Source organism: Rhizopus delemar, genomic scaffold (genome assembly GCF_000149305.1).
Source record: "Rhizopus delemar RA 99-880 supercont3.6 genomic scaffold, whole genome shotgun sequence".
NCBI classification, from domain to species: domain Eukaryota; kingdom Fungi; phylum Mucoromycota; class Mucoromycetes; order Mucorales; family Rhizopodaceae; genus Rhizopus; species Rhizopus delemar.
Window position 1 is genome coordinate 2,170,866 of NW_027137832.1, and position 23,097 is coordinate 2,193,962.

General features: G+C 37.1%; 7 protein-coding genes across 7 annotated transcripts; 4 read left to right on the forward strand and 3 right to left on the reverse strand.

Moving 5' to 3' along the window:
- Positions 1 to 2,958: 2,958 nt before the first annotated feature.
- On the forward strand, positions 2,959 to 4,022 carry RO3G_08852 (uncharacterized protein; the record flags this gene model as incomplete). Its single annotated transcript, XM_067663437.1, has 4 exons — positions 2,959 to 3,127; positions 3,309 to 3,581; positions 3,735 to 3,843; positions 3,905 to 4,022. The coding sequence occupies 4 exons, from the start codon at positions 2,959 to 2,961 to the stop codon at positions 4,020 to 4,022; spliced, it is 669 nt and encodes a 222-aa protein (XP_067519538.1).
- Positions 4,023 to 6,399: 2,377 nt separating this feature from the next.
- Positions 6,400 to 7,237, forward strand: RO3G_08853 (uncharacterized protein; the record flags this gene model as incomplete). The annotated part of the gene is made up of 4 exons (XM_067663438.1): positions 6,400 to 6,433; positions 6,484 to 6,859; positions 6,909 to 7,044; positions 7,178 to 7,237. 4 exons carry the CDS (start codon positions 6,400 to 6,402, stop codon positions 7,235 to 7,237), a joined length of 606 nt encoding a protein of 201 aa, XP_067519539.1.
- Positions 7,238 to 7,901: 664 nt separating this feature from the next.
- On the forward strand, positions 7,902 to 8,677 carry RO3G_08854 (uncharacterized protein; the record flags this gene model as incomplete). Its single annotated transcript, XM_067663439.1, has 2 exons — positions 7,902 to 7,966; positions 8,053 to 8,677. The coding sequence occupies 2 exons, from the start codon at positions 7,902 to 7,904 to the stop codon at positions 8,675 to 8,677; spliced, it is 690 nt and encodes a 229-aa protein (XP_067519540.1).
- A 523-nt stretch (positions 8,678 to 9,200) lies between these two features.
- Positions 9,201 to 11,325, reverse strand: RO3G_08855 (uncharacterized protein; the record flags this gene model as incomplete). Its single annotated transcript, XM_067663440.1, has 5 exons — positions 9,201 to 9,898; positions 9,951 to 10,430; positions 10,479 to 10,642; positions 10,699 to 10,879; positions 10,944 to 11,325. The coding sequence occupies 5 exons, from the start codon at positions 11,323 to 11,325 to the stop codon at positions 9,201 to 9,203; spliced, it is 1,905 nt and encodes a 634-aa protein (XP_067519541.1).
- Positions 11,326 to 12,615: 1,290 nt separating this feature from the next.
- On the reverse strand, positions 12,616 to 18,062 carry RO3G_08856 (uncharacterized protein; the record flags this gene model as incomplete). The annotated part of the gene is made up of 5 exons (XM_067663441.1): positions 12,616 to 12,750; positions 12,807 to 13,474; positions 13,527 to 14,482; positions 14,545 to 17,486; positions 17,550 to 18,062. 5 exons carry the CDS (start codon positions 18,060 to 18,062, stop codon positions 12,616 to 12,618), a joined length of 5,214 nt encoding a protein of 1,737 aa, XP_067519542.1.
- A 2,907-nt stretch (positions 18,063 to 20,969) lies between these two features.
- Positions 20,970 to 21,719, forward strand: RO3G_08857 (cell division control protein 42; the record flags this gene model as incomplete). The annotated part of the gene is made up of 4 exons (XM_067663442.1): positions 20,970 to 21,017; positions 21,078 to 21,134; positions 21,190 to 21,223; positions 21,283 to 21,719. 4 exons carry the CDS (start codon positions 20,970 to 20,972, stop codon positions 21,717 to 21,719), a joined length of 576 nt encoding a protein of 191 aa, XP_067519543.1.
- A 326-nt stretch (positions 21,720 to 22,045) lies between these two features.
- On the reverse strand, positions 22,046 to 22,643 carry RO3G_08858 (uncharacterized protein; the record flags this gene model as incomplete). Its single annotated transcript, XM_067663443.1, has 5 exons — positions 22,046 to 22,054; positions 22,096 to 22,190; positions 22,245 to 22,291; positions 22,351 to 22,421; positions 22,605 to 22,643. The coding sequence occupies 5 exons, from the start codon at positions 22,641 to 22,643 to the stop codon at positions 22,046 to 22,048; spliced, it is 261 nt and encodes an 86-aa protein (XP_067519544.1).
- Between the last annotated feature and the right edge of the window lie 454 nt (positions 22,644 to 23,097).

The window sequence follows — 23,097 nt, forward strand, 5'->3', positions numbered from 1 at the left end:
ATTGCATCAGAGGCTATATTAAAGCAACTTGTATTAAGCTCAAGGAGTGGAATTACCAATGACTGAATAATAGAGAAAAGGCTATAATAAATCTTTGTAAAGCATTCACTACTCTGATTTTTTATAAACTGAATACGAATCATCTTTAAAGTATGTCGGTATACGACAATGGTGGAAACAAAAACATACAAGCCAGTGTTTACAATGAAAAGAATGTTATTTTGATTAGCATATTGGATATAAAGTTGTAAATTCCTTAACAATATGGTAAAACTGTAACGATAATGGAAGGTGTCAACCAGCATGTTATTTTGCAGCGCAACTCGTTGATAGGTACAAAACCTGAAACTTTGTTTAAAACTCTTTAAAACGATTCTTTTTTATTATATTTGAAAAAGACATAAAGATAATTTCTTCTAAAAAGTCTTAAGTATAGTAACATATGCAAAGAATTTATTTGGGCTATAGTCAAAGAGTGATTGATATGAATATAGCAATACATAAGAGAAGATCAAATGTATATTTTGGATGTAGCTTTGATGTTAATTAAAAAATGAACGTAGAAAAAGAAGTTAGTATATTATAGATGTAGGCATAAAAGCATAAATAAACAAAAAAAAGTTGGTTTTAGAGACGAAATGAAGAATAAGACAATAGTTAAAGATCGGAAAGTGTGCCATCATATCTAACATTAACTTTACCATCATAACGCATCTATGGTTATATAGCTTTGAATTTATTTTTTGTTCCTGAATATTAAAGCAACACAGCGCATTCCAAGTTGTCTGGTATATCCAACGCAGCAGAATGCCTGCGATCTGTATCCTTTTCAACCATCGGTGCATTAAATTTGTCGAGCTTGTGATTTTCATTGTATTTACAAGTTTATGAAAGCGGGTTTGATTATTATACGTGTGTTGGAATTACATGTAGACTTTTTTTTAAAAAAAAACCTAATAATGATCAGCAATCACGACTTCTTACATTTTTTATTGCCGTCAAGTGATGAAGCAACAGATCCATTGCGAACATTAGACATGCTTTTCATTGCCAAATTCTAAACCAACATTCATATCAGTATTGTTATCAACATCGTCATCATCAGACAAATTTTAGTTTCTAAAATAGAATTTTGCAATGACAGCACACCAGCTCTATATTGTTCAATAAAATGTGACATACATCCACCACGTATCTGATGTAACTACAATGTAGCAAAGATCACACCAATAAAGCGTTTGCAAAAGTTACAAGGATAAGAAGTGGCTTGGGATATTGGAAAGTAAAGCTTTTGGCAAAAGTAAAAAAAGATGAAGGACAGATAATAATAATTTAAAGGTATTTAAACTATTATTTAAATTTATCAGAATGCCAAGTATTTACTATAGAAATCAGATAAAGATCATGATTCCTGAGGATGACTATCTAGCTTTGGTTGCTTAACTCTACCTAATTAGTCAATAGTTCTGTATAGGGTAATACTGATTATTAGAGTTGATCCGTACATCTAATGAATGTGCATTACTATGTTTGGAGCGTAATAGGTAAAAAAAAAGAGGAGGAGGGTGGAAATTAGTATAGAGCGTAAACAAACATTGGTTCATACCTTGCAATATACATGTGTAGATAGCAAATAACCTTTAGTATAGAAAATATAATACTAAAACGCAAGTACTTTAGAAAAATCAGAGGTTAATGTATAATTGTAGGTATTAGAGACAGTTGTTATGTAGGCTAAAGTTAAACATAAAGCTCATTTTTTTTATTTTGCTATATTTTTTATTCAATAAAAAAAAACAATAATAAATTTGTTGATATTTGTCACCTAAAACAATTGTGCATAATATGATATACTAATATATACAAATATCTATCCTTAAATTCTTAATAGGAGTACAGATAATAAACAATACAATGTAAATGAACATTATGAGATCTAAGATGAACAACAAGGTTCACCTAAACATTATGTAGCTTAGAAATGATTAGATTGTTTATAATAGGTTGTTTAAAGCCAATATAGAAACAATAAAATAAATGGGATTAGAACATTAAAGCTTACCTTTTGAAAAATTTACATATTGCAGTCTCTTTACTCTTTCCATGACTAAGGAAAACTTCTCTTTGATTATTGACTGCCTATGTACTACGTGATGATTACAACTTTAAAAAGAAAATGTCGTAGCATTTTGGTTCTTTTAAAAGTATCATATAAATAGTTTTTGGATTTTCTTTTCATATTTTTATTATAGCATAAAATACCTGCAAGCGATATTTCTTGCGAATATTTTACCCGGAATGATCTTTTTTATCAAGTATGCACTATTTTCAGAAATTAAAGTCGCATTTTGTAAAGTTTTATAATATAATTTATATGTAGTTGCGACAAGTCACGACGACTTTAATTTCTGGAAATAGTGTACTATAAACTAAAAAGGTAATTTCTTAGTACAACAGTAAATTAGATACCATACACAACACTCCTGAATTGATTATCGTTACCACGAATACTTTTCTTCAGTCAATAATAGAACTTAAAGAAATGATATAGATAATAGCAAACTCGCAAATTATTAAAAGCATATTTTTATTGGTTTCGTTAAAATCGGTCTACATCTTCTATTTTGAACATAGTCGTAGCCTCTTTCTCCTTCTTACCATGTGTCTTGCTGCAAAGGTGATCAAAGAGTAACTAAACGTATTGTTTACATTAAGTGATGTTATCAGTAGAAATTTGGATACCACTCGGCTAGTTGAACAAATGACTAAGGACCAAGTACACGTATCAAATTATGGATAAATTTGCGTAATGTCGTGTAACATTTAGTCGGCATTCTATAGTACATACGTTAATACATAGAGCGCGAAAAGTATATAAACTCTAGACATTTATATGATCATTGCGTATTTTGGTTCTATTAAACTAATACTTTTTTTTATTTTTTTTATCTTTTTGCTATGTCTTACACCGTTGATCAAATTGTTAACGAAATCCGCAACTATCATAGAACAGTTAGCGATATGAGAAGTGAATTTCAAGCCTGGAAAGATGAAGTTCGGCAAGAAATAGCCGAGTTGAAGTTGATGGTAGAACGAAACACTTTTATAAACCATCCTGCTCCACAAGGTAAAAAAAAAAGTGGGGAAAATGAATCAGGATGCCTTTTACTTAAAATAAATTACAGCAGCCATTTATCAACCACAACCTTCCCTATTAGATATACCAGCATTTGGGAACGTTCTTAGAGATATTCCAAGATTCCCAACAAGCTTGGGTGATGGACGACATAGCAACGCAGCATGTATAGATGGATTTTTAAGAGAAACAATGGATCTTGTAGATAATCCAGAGGATTCTGAAGAAACACTCGATCACAAACGACTTTTAGTAAAAAGATATCACACTCAATTAAACAGAATCACACAAGTTGTTTCTACGAATTTAAGCAATAAGCTTCTTGCAGATGCTCATATCGACAAAAACAAAATATCGTGGAGGGATATTCCGGCTGTTTATAAAAGTACAGCATTCAAAGAGCTTGAAGAACTTGCTTTACAAGCAAATATCCCTTTAAATCGATGTATTAATAGCTGGGGAGCGCAAGTTTTGCTAGTAAAGTCATATAACAATTACCGCAACAAGGTATTCTTTTTCTTACAAAAACGTTCATTTGATTAATCATTATGTTTATATTAGTTAAAAAATAAACTATCGAACACTACTAGTAACTTAGTAGAGCAGATAGATGATACGAATTCTGAAGAAAACCTTGATTTTGAGCTACTTCCTGATCTGGATGCCTCCAACGAATTAGAAGAAGGAAATAGCAATGAAATTAACATGTATGTAATTTTAAAAACAAATATACTTTATCATTATAACGATTATCTTTATCAATTTTAGTGCAACTTCCTCGTCCTCTGCTGTTCCTCCTCTCCCTCCTTCTCCTCCTTCTCCTCCTCGTACCCGTTCTGGCGCTCGTCCTACTTCTCATCGTCAAAATAAAAAGAGAAGAATATAATTATTTTCTTTTTCATTTTATTATTTTATCTTATATTGAATAAATTATACTATTATTTGTTAAATGTGGCTTAGGATTGCCTTGTCATGACTAGATCTTCACGATGGTAATATCAGTATTTTCTTTATATGCCTTAGCTGCTATTCTTCAATGCCATTTGTCCTGTGGTGTTAATTCAACGAAATATACTTGTATGGATTTTAAAGCCTCTTTTTGTTGAATGTGGATTGTAATGAAAGTTGTCAAATAAAATTAAATCTACTAAAAGAGTTGCATTGGATATCATCTTTGAGGACAGGTAAGTAATGGCTTATGAATGTATTGGATTTTTTCATCCTTGATTATTTTATTATTATTTTCTTTTGTATATCAAATGAAGCATTGTTTTATAAAATCACTTAAACCTGTCCATTTAAACTACCCTATACAACAATAAACCTACCCATTTTACTGTATATAAACGCTAAAAGAGAGCACCTAGTATATTCAATTTGAAACTTAGCCTTCATTCTACTCAACCAAGCCAAATATTTTGCTCATGTCGACCAAAATAGGAATCCAGCTTCACTAGCAAAATTGTCAAAATAAGCAGAATGCGGTATTTTTTTTTTGCACCGTAGTGATATTGGTGGTAGAGTCCCTCGTCTCCTTTAGCCTTGTCTCAAATGCCCACCAAATAAATTCTATGAGTTTAAATCAGTTTTTGAACCGGCCGATACTTAAAACCCAAATATCATGATCTTCATTGCACCATCTTGCATATGAGCCAGTAGGATACGACGAGCTAATTTTCTGTATGGAAATTTGTTGTCGAATGGTTTACTCTGACTAGTAAAAAGATATACATGTTGAAGCCCTTGGAAAGCCTTGAGGTTCCATGATACTCGTGACGAAATTGGTTCCTTTGAGATCACATTATTTTTTAGCTAACCAAACTAGAGTTCAAGCTGTATGAAAAGTCAAGAGCAAAATACTTTATATCAGTATTTTTTTACCGTGTCAAAAAACCGCTTCAGTCACCACCTTTTTTAAAATCTCCATTGCGCGAGATGAGCTTTGTAGTTCTTTGCTTTGAGAAGATTCAACAGCAGTATAATATATATATATATAAAAAAACGTGTATATCATAGTTTTTAACAAAGATGATAAATGAGAAAAAAAAATTTGACTAAACACGATTAGAATAGGCATTCCTTGATTTTCCATAGTTGCTTACAATAAAGAAAGCTTAGTTCGCAATGCTGGTTTACTGAATTTAGAAGGATGGGTGTCATTGGATTTTTGACTGTTTGATTTAGATTGTACTTGAAGAATGAAAATTAAAAGGTGGATAGAAACGGTATACCAAGTTTCATAAAGGACTCGGACAGCACTACTATTGTGTTTCATCTTGGCTCATACACACTTCCTCCTAAGCCAAGAAATAAGCTAGTACTATAATCATCAAGCTCAAAGAGATCGGTATAACATAGTTAGACACATTATGCAACAGTCGAAGCGTGAGTCATCAAATGGTTTAGGAAAGTATTTAATATTCAAGTAGTGATGTTGTAGATGATATCTTGGGGGGAAAGCAGAGGTAGATATTCAGGATAAACTCGAACAATGTTTGGTTGTTTAATGAGAATAATTGAATTTATTTGAATGTATTAAAATATGATCCATTTTTACTTGCATATTGCTCTTGTAACATACAATGAAACAAAATACGAATGGTTGATTTCAATTCAACTGTATTGATAGCACAACTTCTAGAAAAGCTCACCATTGATTACAACAATGAAATTAAATACAAACAATTTCTGTAAACTGATCAATGGGAGGGGGGAGTTTACTACTTTTGGAATATGATTGGCTTAAGTAGCTGTCAAATTTTATCTCTTTTTTTTTTTTTTTTTTTTTTTTTTTTTTTTTAAAACATGAGCCAGCCCAGTGATCAATCAGAATCAAAAACTCTTGAGATTAAACTTGGTTTTCCTTTATCACGCTTTCATAAAAAGCAAAAAAGATTAAGTAAAGAAAGTGATTCTGTACATTAGTCAGCTGCTTACTTGTTATAGTTACCAAATCACTTGAAAAAAATGAAGTGATACAATCAACCAATGATTATACGCCACCAATTGAGAAAGACATTTTAGACTATAGACAAGAAGTAATAAAATGTTTTCTTGTATTGTACAGTATTAATCTTTTTTTTATGAAAAAGGCGAAAAGAGTGCTTGATGACATTCCAACGTTACAAATTCTCAATAGATCTGACATGATTAAAATGCTAAAAGAAGACTACTACGATAACAAAAGACATGAAATGTACGATCCACTTCGAGGCAATTTATTAACGTCGACACAATTTATTAATGCTGATACTCATGTGTATATGTTTGCAACTGGATACTCTACCTCACAACTTGGTAAGACATTTAGGCACAAAAATAGGGATTGTATTGATATCTTTTAATAGTCGTTTTTTTATCAGCCTGCTCTACTTTTACTGTCAACAACAGTTCAAAAGTCAAACTGCCATTAGATGAAGTGGATATCATTGCACTTGATGAATTATCTTATCCAATTCAACAAATTACCATATCACCTCTGTCGACACATAAACAAGTCATCTTTGCCGTTCGCACAACGTTGGAGATTCATTTATTTTCCCTCCATAGTAATAAAGAATTAAGCCACTTGCATAGCTTCAACATCGATCAACGAACTCGCGTCGATCCTGAGCTGGATAACTCTGTACCATATCATGTTGAAATGAGTCCCTACAACAAATACGAATACTTGTTTGTGACCGATAACGGTTATGTTGCGTTAGTGAACGGACGTACCGACAAGTAAAGTGATCCTAACGGTATTTGAGTGTATCTGACGTATGAATGGTAGGATTGTGTTTGACGGACTGGATACAGCACCTGCCAAAGTGGATTACAGCTCACGATTTCGATCTTGTGCCTTTGGAAATACAGATTCGACCGTTTTGATTGCTACTCCCCAAGCTATAAAAGAATGGAAGGTGACGGTAAGTGTCTGACTGTGCTAGAGTTGTTTATAACTTTAATAGGAGGAAACAATCCAAACAAGAACACTTTATAAACCAACAGATCGCATTTTTTCATTTAAAAGAATACCCTTTACAGCACTTTATTGTGTAGCCACCTTTACCCATCTTCACATCATCGGGCATCACTCCAAAGAACCCATCGTCACCTTGAAACATACAATGCAAGATGGACCACCCACCCATCTCTTGGTTGATAAAATAGCAAAAGATCAATGTAATTGTATTTTGGTAGAAAGCAAAAAAAAGCCATACTCACTCTATTTGATGATAGGGAGATGCATGCTCTTTTCGTCACACACTCAACGTATGTATATGATGATTTTAAAGTGTTCAGAGTACGTGTAAAAAAAGAAATGATGGATCTCTTGTTTAAGCTTTACTTGTTTAGAACATTTGAAGATCCCGAGATTGTTGATCTACGCAACTTTTTACTAGACAAATTAGAATACGAATTCGGATTAGATCCAACCCTTCATATACCAGGCCATGGCATCCATGTGGAAAAAAATGAGATTGTGTGTGATGAGCAAGGTCGAGAGCTGCAGTTTTACAGTGTATATCGTTCGTTTGAGGATGGTTCGATGCATGTACAATACATTGTCTTGGATTCTGCACCGGCATCCTCGGAAATTACGTTGGATAAAAGACCCAGATATCAATTGAAAAACAGTCAAAGTTTGGACGAGTTGTGTCTCCATGCCAAACTGGCAAAGCTTCCAGCCTTTCGAGCGGCGATGCCCACAAAGGAAATCATGAGTTTCAACGTACAACCTATCCGCGACTATTTGAATAGCATACATGAAGGTTGGGAAATAATGAGTGATGACAAAAAGGAAGAAATAGGTCAAAGGATGAGAGATCTTGAAGCACCCACGTTAGCGTAAGCACAAAAAAAAAAAAAAAGGAGGAGGAGGGGGAAAGCTAAAAAAAAAAGCCAACTAACCAACCTGCGCACGGCATGAATAGGTTGGAATTGATGGAAAAAGATGGCGATCGTTATAGTCTGGAAGAGACAAAGAGATTCATTGATGAAGCCAAAGAAATAGAAAAGGTCGAGATAAGCATGTTACGAGATACACCTACGATTCTGAACGATACGAGTGAATCAGCAGATACAGCCCTTCGATTGACCTTGAAAGATGCCTACAAGAAACAGATCGAATTGGCCAAAATCATGATCCAACCCACCCCGGGCCCCTCTCGCCATTTTCAATACCTGCCACGCAAAACCCGATTTGAACCAACCCTGACGACACGTCTGTTGGGATCCTTGTGGACGATTGACGATGTGGAACATGATCAGATCCAGTTCCCTGTGCTCAATACAGACGTCGTCTTGCCGGATCATGTTGAATTCGTACGTGCGGGTGAACAAAGTCGATTGGAGGCGCCCAGTATGCCCACCCTGGACGAATTGGCAGCACAGTACTTTAGTGAAGAAGAATCTCTACCGACTGTTTCTACCACGGTCAAACCAGACAAACGTCAAGAGAGCGCGACACAGCCTGCACCCGATGAAGGGCATCGTAAAGTGAAGAAGTTGAAGACACTGAAGAAAAAGAAGAAGACCAAGGTATCAGGTTTTAAATAAATTTGTTCATGTAAATATACTGTCATCTACATACCCTCTTCCATCATTTGCCTATGAATAAACCATGTGCTTCGATTGGTTTTTTCTTTTTTTTTTTTTTTTTTTTTTTTTTTTTTTTTTTTTCATTCGAGACGGATCTATAAAGCTGGATGTGGTATGATTATTTCCATTTGCCTCTTTTGGAGAATTCTTCAGAAATTAATTTTCCCAATGCAACACACTGTACTTTTGGATAAAAACCCCACATTTCACAAAATTTGAGCAACATGACACCAAATGTACGCCTGGTTTACCAAAAAAAAAAAAAAAAAAAAAAGCTTTTGGATAGCTTTATTACAGAATCCAAGGATGTTTTGGTAAAGGAAATATAAGATTGAGATGGTGGTTGATTCAATAAGGATCATTTCTTAACTATCTCTGCCATGCTACTAAAAGACGACGATTGAAAGTATGATTACAATTTTTTTTATTATTAAAAGGATGAGAGGATATCTAAAGGGAAAATTGGATGATTTTTTTTTGTTTAATTTCCAGAAGGTTGTTCGACCTTATCATTAGCAAGACCCATGGTACCCAAGAAGATGGTTGCCTTGAGGTACTCTTCCTTTTTGCGAGCATCATCCCACTTGAGTTCTTCAGCCATGATATCAATCACCCGAGGCAAGGATTGCAAGGCAGCCTCAGCATTCAAGAAAGCCAACCGGGTACGACGAGCGAGGACATCGACCGCGGTACTGGCTAACTCTTGGCGAACGGTATATCTGATTTCGGCTTCGATATAAGGATAGTTGGGCGAGATACGTTTGCCGTATTTGGGCCATGAGCTGTGGGTGGGGTCATCAATCGAGGCCACTTGCCAGGATCGGTTACCATAGCTGCGTGCCAAGTGTTGAGCGACTTCGGTATCCATACCGAATTCTTGAACAAGACGAATAAACATCGTGTTGCTGTATCCCTCACTACCGATCAACATCGTGTGTTCTGTTTGACATCCCGTCTTGGGCTTCAGCTGAAAGACATCGATCGCACGGTCGACGGTTTCCTCGGCCATGGCACGGTACGTGGTCCACTTGCCACCCGCGATGGTGATCAGGTTGTTTTCACTGACGTTGATCATATGGTTACGGACGAGCGATTCGGTGTTTTTCGCATGAGGATCACGTACCAAGGGACGAATGCCAGACCAGGCAGCAAGCACATCACTGCGTCTCACCTTGACATCTGTTTTCTAGGTCAGTCTCTGTTCGTCTTCCTTTCTTTTTCATCCTCTTACCTGCACTTAAATAGTGAGACACTTCATCCAAGATCCAGTTGATCTCATCTTCTTTAGGCATAGGGTTTTGTGTGACTTCGATAGGTGAATCTGTTGTACCAGCAATGGTATTTCCTTGCCAAGGCAAGAAAAAGATAACACGACCATCACTTGTAGCAGGATCCAGCAATCCCATGTTTCGAGGGCTGTAATAGTTGGGAAGAATGATGTGGACACCAGCTGAGGGAGCGACGATGTCCATATTTTGAGCATTGTCCATCTTTCGAAGACCATCACTGAATGGACCTGTGGCGTTGATGACACCCTTGGCCTTGACAGTCCATTCTTCTCCATTCAACGTGTCTCGTAATTTGGCACCATTCACCAAACCCTTTTCATTCTTTGTCAAACCAATCACTTCACAGTGGTTGGCTACGGTCGCACCGTGACAGGCGGCTGTCATGGCCAAAGCCACATTCATTCTTGCATCATTATGTTGACCTACATAGGATTAGATCTCGTGTGTGAATGTTTTCTTTTGTTATTTACCATCATAATAAACCAGGGCACCTACAAGTTCATCCTTTTTAAGCATAGGGAATGCTTCTAATGCCTTTGAACGTGTCAAAAAGTAACTGCTTTCCAAAGCTTCACTTCCAGCAAATACGTCATAGAGTTTGCATCCTACCCAATAATAAGGGATCTGCCACCATCTAATCCAACATCATGTCAGCTCCCCTAGAAATCCTTTTTTTAAAAAAAGACTTACTTGTAAACGGGAAGCATAATAGGCAATTGATCAGAAAGGTGAGGTGCGATATCCAAAAAGATCTTTCTTTCATGAAGCGCTTCACAGACCAACTTGTATTGTTCGTAATCTAATTCCATCACCGCCTTTTGTAAATAACGAACACCACCATGAACCAATTTGGTAGATCGAGAAGAGGTACCTATGATTTCATCCTTAGCGTTTTTTTTTTTCTTACACCGCAACCTTCCCAAGAGATAACTTACCCGAAGCAAAATCATCACGTTCAACCAAGGCCACCTTCAATCCACGAAGGGCAGCATCGACAGAGACACCTGCCCCTGTAGCACCACCACCGACCACGAGTAAATCATATTCTTCATCTGCCTTTAATTTCTTGATCATCTCTTCACGACTAGGAACATTCCAAAAGTCCTTTTGTTTCTGATCAAGTGCTTCAGCAAACGCTTTGTTTCTAACGAGCATGCTAGGTAACCCTGAAGCCCGTTGTTCTTGAAGTTGAATGGTAGAATGATACAGGTTGGACCGCTTGTTGTCCTGGTCCATGTAATAAGCTAAACTGACTGCACCCGTAGTGGCAGTAGCTAGCGAGAGTACTTTTTGTGCTTTAGTAAATTGTCTGAACATGATGATTATCTAATAAAAAGAAGAAGAAAAAAAAAAAAAAAAAAAAACAACAAACAATTAAAAAAAATGTTTCGGTTTTATTCAAGATGATTTATGTGGGGTCAAGTTAAACTCCGGGATGAAGAGCGGTAACATAAAGATCGTATTGGATGAGCCTCCCCTCGTTCTTTGAACTTTTTACACGTGAAATGTTGTAAGCAGCTTACTTGTATGAATACATGTATTTTATATCTTTTGGATGATAAAGACATCCAAAGGAAAAAAAAAATAAGGTCTTTGGGATAATTACTCCATTTAGACAAACGTAATTCTCCTAATTTGCGTGTATCCTCATCTGATGACTGCCTTCATCTGGCTTTTCACTGTATTGATTTTAATGAATAAAAATGGGAATGATACGTAGGTGACGCGTCATAAACGATAGGCTCCTTTTTTTATTTTTTAGTTTACTTTTCTGACCTATAAACAAAAAATATATATTTTTTTTAAACGGAAATTCTTAAAACCCTTTCCGAGGAAGTAAAAAGCGGGACATGTGTCTACCGTTTCCCTTCTCCCCAAAAAAAGATTGGTTCCAGAATTTAAATGTTCAACTTGCGTGTTACTTTTTTTTCTGTAAAACCTAAAGGTCAATCTATTTTTGGTTGGTGTAATGCAAGGAGATGTATAGAAAGTGTAAAGAAATAGTTTAGAGAGTTTTAGCATCCTTCAATAAAATAAGCGTGACATCAAAAGCATATATCATTTTTGGTTAAAATGATATAATAAACATCAAGCCAAACATTTCCAATCAAAAAGGGAGAAGAGGGAAAACTTTATGCCTCTGAGCTTTCCTCTCCTTACCATTCATCCCGTTCGGGCAAAATTACATTAAATTAGTATCTTTTTATCCCTTTCTCCCCTGTTCGAACCTTGCTTTTCTGACATTCAATGTCATGTTTTATTCTTTCATTCTTTTTACAGTAGTTTAAAATATATTCCATCTTCTATTTTCATTACAGATTGTAAATATTCATTCTCGATAAACAAAATAGAATTCTAGTCTATAAATAAAAAAAAGTTCTCAGGTAATTTATTCTACTGTATCTCGAGTGAAATTAATTGTCTTCTTTTAATACTCGTTCAACTGTTTTTAAAAATCATAATGTTTATTAAATGAATAACGCCACTTTCAAGTTGGCATATCCCATACGCTCACTCATCATAAAAGTCATAGTAAGCTTTTGGGTCAATCGGTTTCTTGATGTCCAATAGAAAGCGTTGATAGAAAGGTTTTATTGACAATTAGAATTACGCGTAATAGGATGGTGAAATAAGCATGTCATTCAAAATAGATAATTGGTCTTCATTAAATTTGACCATGTCTTCATGCCATGTGTCTGAATGAGTTCTTCTAAAGTCAGAGAATGTTTTTCTTACAGTAGCCTACATATCGTTCATCAGCATCCCTTTCCTTCTTCTCTCTCTCTCTTTTTACTTACTTGAATTTCAGCAGCTGGATCAGAGATACAATCTGCCAATTCAACCAAAATCACCGGCATCCACTCTGGCACTTCATAAGGAAACGCGTTGATCAAGCAAGACAAACCAAGAACACCTGCATGCTTTTGTAAAACTGCCTCTGCAAAACCAGCCGGCTCCACATTCTTCCCCGTCACCGGATCGCGCTTACGCTTGGGTATCTTGTGTCGCATCTTGGCTTCAAACTGCTGCAGAAGAGATTGAATCGCGTCACGCTGAGAGCATCGTACCAGGCCACCCAAGGTGACCGAAGCCAGTTGACGTACCTCGATTTGTGTATCGAGTAGCATTTGGCTAATGACTTCCATGATACGTAATAGTTGAGCACTCGACATGGCAAATAGATGCTTAAAGAAAAAGACTTGAAGTACAGGAAGTACACGGATACGGATGTGCCAACTTGTGGAGGTGGTCAAGATCGTCAGGAATTGATCAATCAAGTCAGGTAGCATGGAAGGTGGATAAGATAATTGGGCGACCAAATTCAACACGCGCGTTGCCATCACTTGCAAATCTTGATCATCATTCATCTCTTGCATCACAAACAGCTTGGGCAAAAAGGGAATAATGTAAGGCAAAGTGCCAGATAATCTCCAGTGAATTAGCGTCTCATGTAACCAACAGAGTACTTTTAAATAGGGCATGGTTAGTTGATGAAAAAGAGATCGTTTGCAACTTACTTGTTTTACTCGCATGAGCATAGTCACTAGATGCAGTATTACCACCCATCTCGCCTAACCAAACATCCAATCTGTCCATGATCAACCGCACTCGCTCTTGTTGCTCACTGTTCAACTCTGTCGGTATGTTTCCTACGCCATCCGTCACAGCATTGATCTCTAGCAGATGAGCAACGGACGAATGAGAAGGAACCCATTCCAATTGAAGCAGCTCATAGATATTTCCACCAATCACTTCTCTCACTTGCTTATACGGATGCTGCAAGTTATTCAAATACGAAGGCAGCAAACGGTTAACTAAGGGCAGACAACGCCACTGAAGTTTGATAATCATCGCACGGATCAGCAGCAGCTTGCGAGCTTCATTAAAGGCCGCATCTGAGCTAGGATCCAGTTCGGACGCAAGCAAGATATCCATCAGAGGAACTAAACGTCGTGGGTCACGGCGTGTGAAGCAAAATTTGACAAAGCTTTCCCAATAGGTCAGCGAGTCGGGTGTGATGCCTGCAAATACTTTTTGAAGCACAGGACCGAGCCACTGCCAGAGATCGTCAAGCTTGCTCAATCTCCAGTGTTTTGTGCCTCGAATCAGGCCTGCCAAGATCTCGGACGCTGCTCTCTGTGCATTCTTTTGATCCATCGCCTCACACAGTGACTCGATCGAGGGTTTGGCTGCCTCGAGAGGAAGGTCTTGGAAGGTTTGGAAGATGCTGCTGAACAGTCGTGCGTGAGATTCGCTGAAGCTGTCCTCATTCTTTTGATGCACTTCTTCAGACAAGTAAGCGCTCAGCTTTGTCCAATACTCTATGCTGGTGAACGTCTCTGAAAAGACATTGAAAGCATCTAATGAATCGGGCTCGATTGTCTCAAAAAGTGTATCTCGTGTGTTTGTCTTGTAGGCTGTATAACATGTTGGCCAAACATACCATCCCAAGGTAGTATCGTCTACTAATAAGCTATATAAAGAAAAACGAGAATAAAAAATCTTGGTCGTGTATAACCTTCTTTCTTCAATTACCTATCATCTGCATTATCAAAAGAAGCTTGCAGCAGACGCTTTCCTAAATCGTCCTGACCCTCCTTCACTTGGACTTGTACCTTTAAGGGATTGCGTAATTTCTTTTTCTTGATCAGCAACTCTGGATTTCCAGCTGCGATCGTTCTTTGTTTGATATACAGCAGCAGTTGGGTGGTTGCGCTCACACCGATACGACGCATGGTTGGCAGTTCTGAAAGTGTGGCTTGATTAGCAAATTTTGCCAATTCTGTCGTCGGCTTCACATCGACTCTTAACAAAACCTCGACAAAGTTAGCGGCCATGGTAGCAAATCGCCAGTGAACACGACTGTCTTGCAAGAATTCAAGCAAGTGTTTCATTAGATCCGTATAGGCCGTGATCATAAACGTCTCATGTGTATGTACCTTGTGCTCTCGTTCACTGACCTCATTTTCATTCCAGAGCGCAATGGAAGACAGGACAGGGTCAAGTTTGGGATTGTCCAAGACATGGAACGAAAGCGAGTGGACATTTGAAATGTATTCCATAAATACCTTGCGGATAAGTTCCTGAATCGTTAATTTATCTTGATGTTGAGCATGGCAAATAGCAGTGATAAAGCTAGGAATAAATTTCCAATCACGAAGACAAGGAAGCAAGAGTGACTTATGTGTAAAGAGATACAAAGCACCCTTCATACGATCGGGAGAGGTCGAAGGCTTGAGGGCATCCAGCAAGACAGGCAAAATGAGATTTTTGGCCCCTCTGAAACATCGAGCGGTGGCTGACAGGGCCACTTGACTGGGCTTTCGGATTTCAGCATAGGCGCTCAGAGAAAAGTCCAAGAGGTCCATTAAGAGAGCATCATGATGAGGCGTTCTCAACCGCCCCTGGACGTTTTGCCGTAATCTCAACAGGTGATGATTATAGGCTCTTCGGATCAAGACGTTACGAGGATATCGCTTCTTGCACAAAGGTGTCTTGTCTACATTTTTCGCATAGCTATAACCCGCCTTGCTGCGTTCAAATTGCGATTTCTCTACGCCACGTTCGGAAAGATAGGCACGAGCGATCTTGATCCAGATCTTGATACTCTCCACATCGTCTTCTCGCTTTGTCTTGAAAAAGAGGGCTAGGGCATGAATGAGTTCACCTGCTGACTTGCGTAATTCTCTGGCCTGCTGCATACGAGGATCGTGTGGATCAGTAAACGCATAACCCACTTCCAGTCGCTTGGCAATATACTGACGATTGTCTTCGTCATCACAATCCATGTCATCCGAGTCGATTGCATCCAGCTGGTCGCCTTCGACACCGTCATCTGCCACCATGGTCGCGCTGCCCATCAAACAATTTCTCAAGACAGCCAAAAGACGACATAGCTCATTGCTCTGTTCATGGCTATTGGCTTCAGGCGCTGTCTCGATGATTTCAGACAGTCGCTTGGTCGTGGGCGTCCATAGATGAAGTACGAACTCGAGCGCAAAATCTTTTTCGGCCTCAGAAGGTACATGCCATTGGATGTCGAGGTGAGCCGGATCGCCAGGTTGACCCCAGACTTGATGAGCATGTTTAGCCATAAAATCACGATCGTTCCACTGTGAAGGGGTCAAGCTCTTGAATTCAGTTGGATAGATTTGTAAGAGAGTAAAGAGGATGCTTCGAATCAACTTGCCGGTCCACATCATACCACGACGACTGCGGCAGTGGGCAATCATGAGATCGGTGATTTCGATCAATTCGCGTTTATAGTTCAAAACTTCGGCTCCAAGGTTAGATACGACAGAGAACAAAATGTTTTGGTACCAATGGAAGGTGGCATCGGATTGAACTACGTGTGATGAAGCAGAATGGCTGACAGTGGACGAGGCGCCATGTTCTAATTCGGCCTTGATTTGTTCTACACAAAGGGGAATCAGAGCCTTGGCTGCCTTCTTTGGGTTCACGCTCGCTGTCAGGTCGCATAGCAAACCGACCGCTCGTGTCGCGTTTGACAAGACACGATCATTAACAAACTCAACAATCAAACGTAATGCGAGATCATAAAGTTCATCTGATAATTGGCCAAAGACAACATCACAGGTATGAAGAACAACTTGAGTAAGACCAGATTCGATTGTGTGGGATGAACTGCCTTGTTTCTTTCGATTCTCCTGTGGTAGATTTTCAAAGATGGTAAAAACGCGGTTCATGAACTTTGCCAACCATTCTTCAAACTGTGCGGTGGAAAGCTTGACGAGGTAATCCTCTGTTTCAGCAGAGAATTCACCAAAGGGATTTTCAATATCTTCTGAAGGTGTATAGTCGCCCAGTTGCTGAGTCATGTCCATGATCGAGATCGTCATGAGTGCAGTAGAGACAAACATTAAAGATGTGATGGTCTTGAGAGGGTCATTCATATCTATACCCGGGATGGCAAGATGTAAAAGAGGCAGCAGATGCTTACCTCCAGCTGGATAATTCTCACGAGAGAACAAAGGTTTAGCCACATCAATCAAAATGCCCAAAGCACTTGTCGTACGATGAGTCTCGGTCAGAGTCTCCAACGATGGATAGACACGTTCGAGAAGGCCAGGGAAAATCAAGGAAGGCTCAAGCCAGGCAAGGTATCGAAGCGAGGCAAGACTAGCAGATAAAATAAATTGATCTTTACCAAACATACTGAGATACAGCACAGGCCGCATGATCAACACAAATTGTTTCCTCATCTCGACCGTCAACCGTCTCTCCTGAGGTGTCTCGCAGTCCTCATCTTGTTCCTCTCTCCATCTCTTTAAAAATTCATGACATAAGTGGCGAGCAAATTGAGTGAGCATATAAGCCCATGTACCGTGATTGGAAGGGTGGAAATAAAGTTCGGTGGCTTGAATCATTTCTGACAAGGATGAAAGTGTGTAACTGGTATGGGTGTGATCTGACATGATGGTATATACAATGAATCGTGCTAATGCTTTGAATTTTTCCTACATCAAATTTCATTTAGCCTTTTTTTTTTTTTTAAATCGACTGTACAAACAGATAGTTACAGGTTTCTTTCGAAGTAATAATGCGCTCCCTGCTTTTGAATCGACACGAATGCCTGCAGATCCGTATCCTGTTGTTGCTCCACCAGCTGCTCCACCTGTCGAACTCGATCCATCGCTGCGGGTACCAACAGGTAAGTTCATCATTTTTAACCCGACTGTAAATACCGTCTGGATCTGCTGTTTTGTAAACAATCCAACTTCACATGTTCCGTGTGACACATTGAATTCTGCGATACGAGAAATAAGATAGGTGAACTGAGCATCATAGGCAGCTGAGTAAGTCAACATCGACCAAAGCGAGAATAGTGTTGGTAAATAAGTCTGCGGTCCAGTGGTATGTGTAGGTCGATATTCTACAGGTAAAAACAGCGCAAGATAACCTTGGCAAAGAATAGCATCTGGTACAGAGTGAATGGTGAATTTGGGCAAAAATTCAGATAGTATTTCGGCTGCTGCATTCGGTGAAAAGAATCGTTGAGCAAGTTCGGCCAACTTGAGTACAGAGGACATCATTTTTCTAATAAATTCGGGTAAATGAAAAACTGTTTTTCCTTGCTGGTCTTTTATTTTTGAGTTACGATTCGCTTATTAATGTTCTCTCTCTTGCTTTCGGGAAAAGTGTATCATGTATCAGTTCATACAATGGACGCCAGTCTACTTGAAGATCCTCTGAGCTTAATTTCTTTTTGTTTCTTTTGTAAAACAAATCAATAAGAACAAATTGATAATAAAAAAAAAAAAAGAAACAGTGTTTACCTAATAAGTCTTATACAATTGCTTGACCATAACTCAATAAGAGCAGGATCCATGCCTGGGGTAACAGTCATCTCATATAGTAATTTTGCAAAACTTGCTCTTAATTCTCTCGGTAGAGCATGCTTCATGTCCAAGTAACTAGTTGTTTTTTGTTTAGTTTGTTGAGATCACTTGATCATTCCTCACCTTGTCAATCGTCTAACCCAAGCTACAGCACCCGGTGCAAAATCCTTTGCTTTTACACAAATAACCAAGTTATTACGAATATCTTTTAACCATTCTTCTGCTTCTCCCTCTAATAAATGAGCATAGGGTAAGCTTTGTGAATAGTGCATTGTATGTTGCAAGTCATCTTCAATAACAGACGACGGTATCATTTATTAAATTGAAGAAGAAGAAAAAAAAAAAAAAACAAAAAAAAAAAAAAAACAAAAAGAATGACGCGTCCATTTCTTTTTTCTTTCTCCCCTCTAAAAAAGTTTTTCATGCAAAAGGTTTAATAGGAAGTATATTACGTAATAAGCCATGGGTAGGGCACTACGGATCTATTGAAATAACACAAAATAAAATGAAAACAAACTCTAAACTTAATTCTTCAATCTGTTTTCTTTCTCTTCAAAACCGATTGTTTGACAACCAAGGAAGGTAGGACAAGAAAGGGGGTATGACATTTGAGAGGGAATTTTCTCGACTGCTGAAATATCTTTAATTTACCAATGAAATAAGCTGCGCAAAAATGATAATATATAAACATTGACATGTACATTTTTTGGCTGCAAGTTTTCTTTTTGTCTATTTTGGAAATTCTTATGTACGCTGACAGGCACATTGATTGGTCTTTAAACTTTAATTTCAAAACATGTTGTGTGGGGCTGTCCCACAACCCAAATCAGTGGTGTTTTAAAGCGTGCTTAGTAGAAGCATTGTATCATTTTAGAATGACGTTTCTATGTTTTACTGGAAGGACAGTGCTATGTAATTGAAATAAGTTGTGTAAAAATCCCTTTTAAAGTGTGCCTTTCTTTAAACAGCTTTGTCATATTTGCAAAGGCTGATAGTTGAAAGGTATACATACAAGGTCAAATTGTAATCATGAAAGAATACTTTGACTAGGGCATATTTTATCCACGCTCATGTCTTTTTGATTTGTTTGCCTATTCGGCAGATGCAACAATCTGAATTTCTTTGACCTGTCTTTCTTTTATTGCTTATAAGTACTGACTTACATAAGTGGAAATGAATTCTTTCAATCAGAAAGAACGTTGTTCGTCTACGTTGTACATTGTATTACCTCTACACCAACTCTTCTGGATGCAGTAATGCACAACAATGGGCATTAGGAGATTTTGATGCACAAATGTTACCTTAATGCAAAGCGACGGATGCATGTACCTAGGGCTGTTCCAGTAGTCGACAACGCTTCAATCAAGCATAGAAAACAAAATAAATTGTAAGTGATATTACAACGCACTTTATTGTTTAAAAGATTAAAGAGAAATTCTAATGACTGCAGTTTGTACATTTCATTATTACATTAAAAATAACACACAAAAAATTGAGATTGTTGTTGGATTAATTTAATCATCTCTCTTTCTCTCTCACTTCTAAGGCGCCTTTATAACATCAAAAGAACAAGTTTGGAATGTCTCTATTTCTCAGGTATTATTGTGAAAACATAATACTCTTTCACAAGCAAAAAAGAAAAAAAGAAAGTGTAGCTGACTTGCGAGTAAACATTTACTTTTGTGTTTTTTAATAATAAACCCAATGTTATACATTATAGTCATGAAGAAGACCATTTGTGTTGTTCATACTGTACGGCATTGAAAAGGAAGCAAGCCTGTAATGGACCTGTAGGCGGATCAGGTGCTGGGCCTACAAGAGACTAATCCATGAGATAAGCAAGATTTACAAATAACACAGATAGAGGTCATTTTACAGCATACACACTTACCAGAGGCTATTGGATTGTCATTTTTCTATGTTTATTACTCTTGTAAAAAGAAATAATTGCTATAGTTCTCTTACTGTATATTTTGTTTTTTTTTTAAAAAAAAGGTCAACTTGTATGTATTTTCATTTACGATGCATCCCAGTTCAGCCAATGGAGACAATATGATTAAAGAATAGTGAAAGTTTTATTGAATTGTTTTTAAGCAAGATGGATTGAAAAGAAATACTTTATATTACTTAGGAAGTCAAAAGTATATTGAAAAAGGCAGAGAGTACTGATTTTGATAGTAAGTAATAACAATGGACATACCTATAAGATGTAGGGTCAGCTTAGTGTGATAGCCACAGCCACCAATGAATCATAAGCATTTGCTCGATACAGGATGGGCGACCTTGAGCTATCAGAGAGATGGAGTGAGGCATGATATCATTCAGAGTGGTTGAACATGATCATCAGAGATAATACAGCTATAGATAGTAAGCAACCTCCTACTATTAATAAATACTTAATTCGAAGCTAATCTGCTCCTCAATTTTTGGTTGTTTTCATGTGTATCTGAACCCCTTCTCTTTCAAAGAGATAACATTGAAATCTGAGATTGAATCCAGCTTGAATAAATCAAGGATTTCTCCTAATAGAAAAGAGGGGATTTCCCAAATTAACATTTTGTAACATTTTCTTTCCTTATTTAATTTTTTATATTATTTGAAATGCAAACCATTAAATGTGTTGTTGTTGGTGATGGTGCAGTTGGTAAAGTGAGTATCAAGTATGACGGCCTTCTTGTTTATTTTGTAATAATAACCATTTTTAATTAGACTTGTCTTTTAATTTCATATACAACAAACAAGTTCCCTTCAGAATATGTTCCTACTGTAAGTATATCTAATCTCACAGGATTAAATATGGAATTACTCAACATCTTGCTAGGTATTTGATAACTATGCTGTCACTGTGATGATTGGTACATAAAATGGCTGTTGTTCTCCTATAGCATATAATAATATCTTTTTTTCTGAATAGGAGAAGAACCTTATACGCTTGGATTATTTGATACAGCAGGACAAGAAGATTATGACCGTCTTCGCCCACTTTCATACCCACAAACGGATGTATTCCTCGTTTGTTTCTCAGTCACTTCACCTGCTTCTTTTGAGAACGTCAAGGAAAAATGGTTTCCTGAAGTCCATCATCACTGTCCTGGTGTACCTTGTCTGATCGTAGGCACACAAGTCGATTTACGTGATGACCCATCTGTCATTGAAAAACTGGCAAAGCAACGACAAAGACCGATCGGTTATGAGGCAGGTGAAAGGCTAGCTAAAGAATTGGGAGCTGTGAAATATGTTGAATGTTCAGCATTGACACAAAAAGGCCTTAAAAATGTATTTGATGAAGCTATTGTCGCAGCATTGGAACCTCCAGTTACCAAAAAGCCAAAGAAATGTGTCATTTTATAATATCCTCCTTTTATTTGACCCCTCTTCTCTTTTATTTAATAACAAAGTATAATTCTCTCTTAAAGAAAATACTGGCTGCCCGGTCCAGCCGTTAATGTTGTTTCACCTTGAATATCATTTTCCAAAAAGATGGTATAATCATTGGGTCCAATTTTTCTATCTTCTTCTGGTACTTTAAGAATAGCTGCCTTGTTACCACATCGATAACAATAATTAGGTGCTGACCAGAGTGTTACCAAGTCTTTTTCTAAAAATGGATAATTGTATCCTTCGTCTACTAATTGATGACTTCGTACAATTAAATCTACTTTATTATTGTGACAAAACTACTTGCTCTTTAGTATCATTATTAGTGCCATGCATATCATTTACTTACTGCTGTAGTAGGTAACGGACCAAATAAGTAACCACCCCCCCTTGGACTGATAGTCCATGTTTCTACTTGAGATTCCGGATCTGACCATAATAAATCTAGATAATGTGCATGTATCAGATACCAATCATCTTGTATAAACAATAACTTACCACAATGTCCACCACTTTGAGGCAATTCTTGCATTCTAAACAACGTACTATATGAATTGCATATCAGTGACAAACATATATTCATCTTTTTCTATTCGTTCTATACCGAATAGAGTCAATAGAAGGTAATTCTGGTGATAATCCTCCATGCACACAAAATACTGATCCATCAATAATCTATAGTAAGAAAAGTTAAAAGCTGATAACAATAAGCATATAAAAAATGCCTTACTGCTGCTAAAGGTAAATAATCAAATACGGTACAACACCATTCCCATACTTTTGAATTTTGATATTTGGCCATGCATTCGTCTACTTTATAAATAAGCTTATGATTCCATATTATCTTATCTTGTTTACCGTAAAATCCATAAACGCGAGTAACATTTCTACTTTCATGATTTCCTCTTATTAACGTAATACGATTTGGATATCTAATATCTTGTCTATTATTTCTATAATTTTATATAGGAAATAAAACTTACTTGACTTTATATAATAAAAGTAAAGTAAGTGTCTCAAGTGAATATCTACCACGATCTACAAAGTCTCCCTTTTTATTATAGTTTAACAACGTGTGTTTTGTAAGATGTTTATAAAATATTTACCATAAATACATAAGAAGTTTCGGGTGGACTACCACCCACTTCAAATATCTTTAACAAGTCATAGAATTGTCCATGAATGTCACCACATAAAGTCACTGGTGCATGAACTGGAACTACAGTAGATTCTTCTGCAAGAATCTCTTTCAACTTGTAGATTGTTAATATTCAAAACATCTATTTTTTCCCCCTTCTCCTTTTTAATTACTTTATTACATAATTTCCTCATGTCACTTTCTGGTAAATAT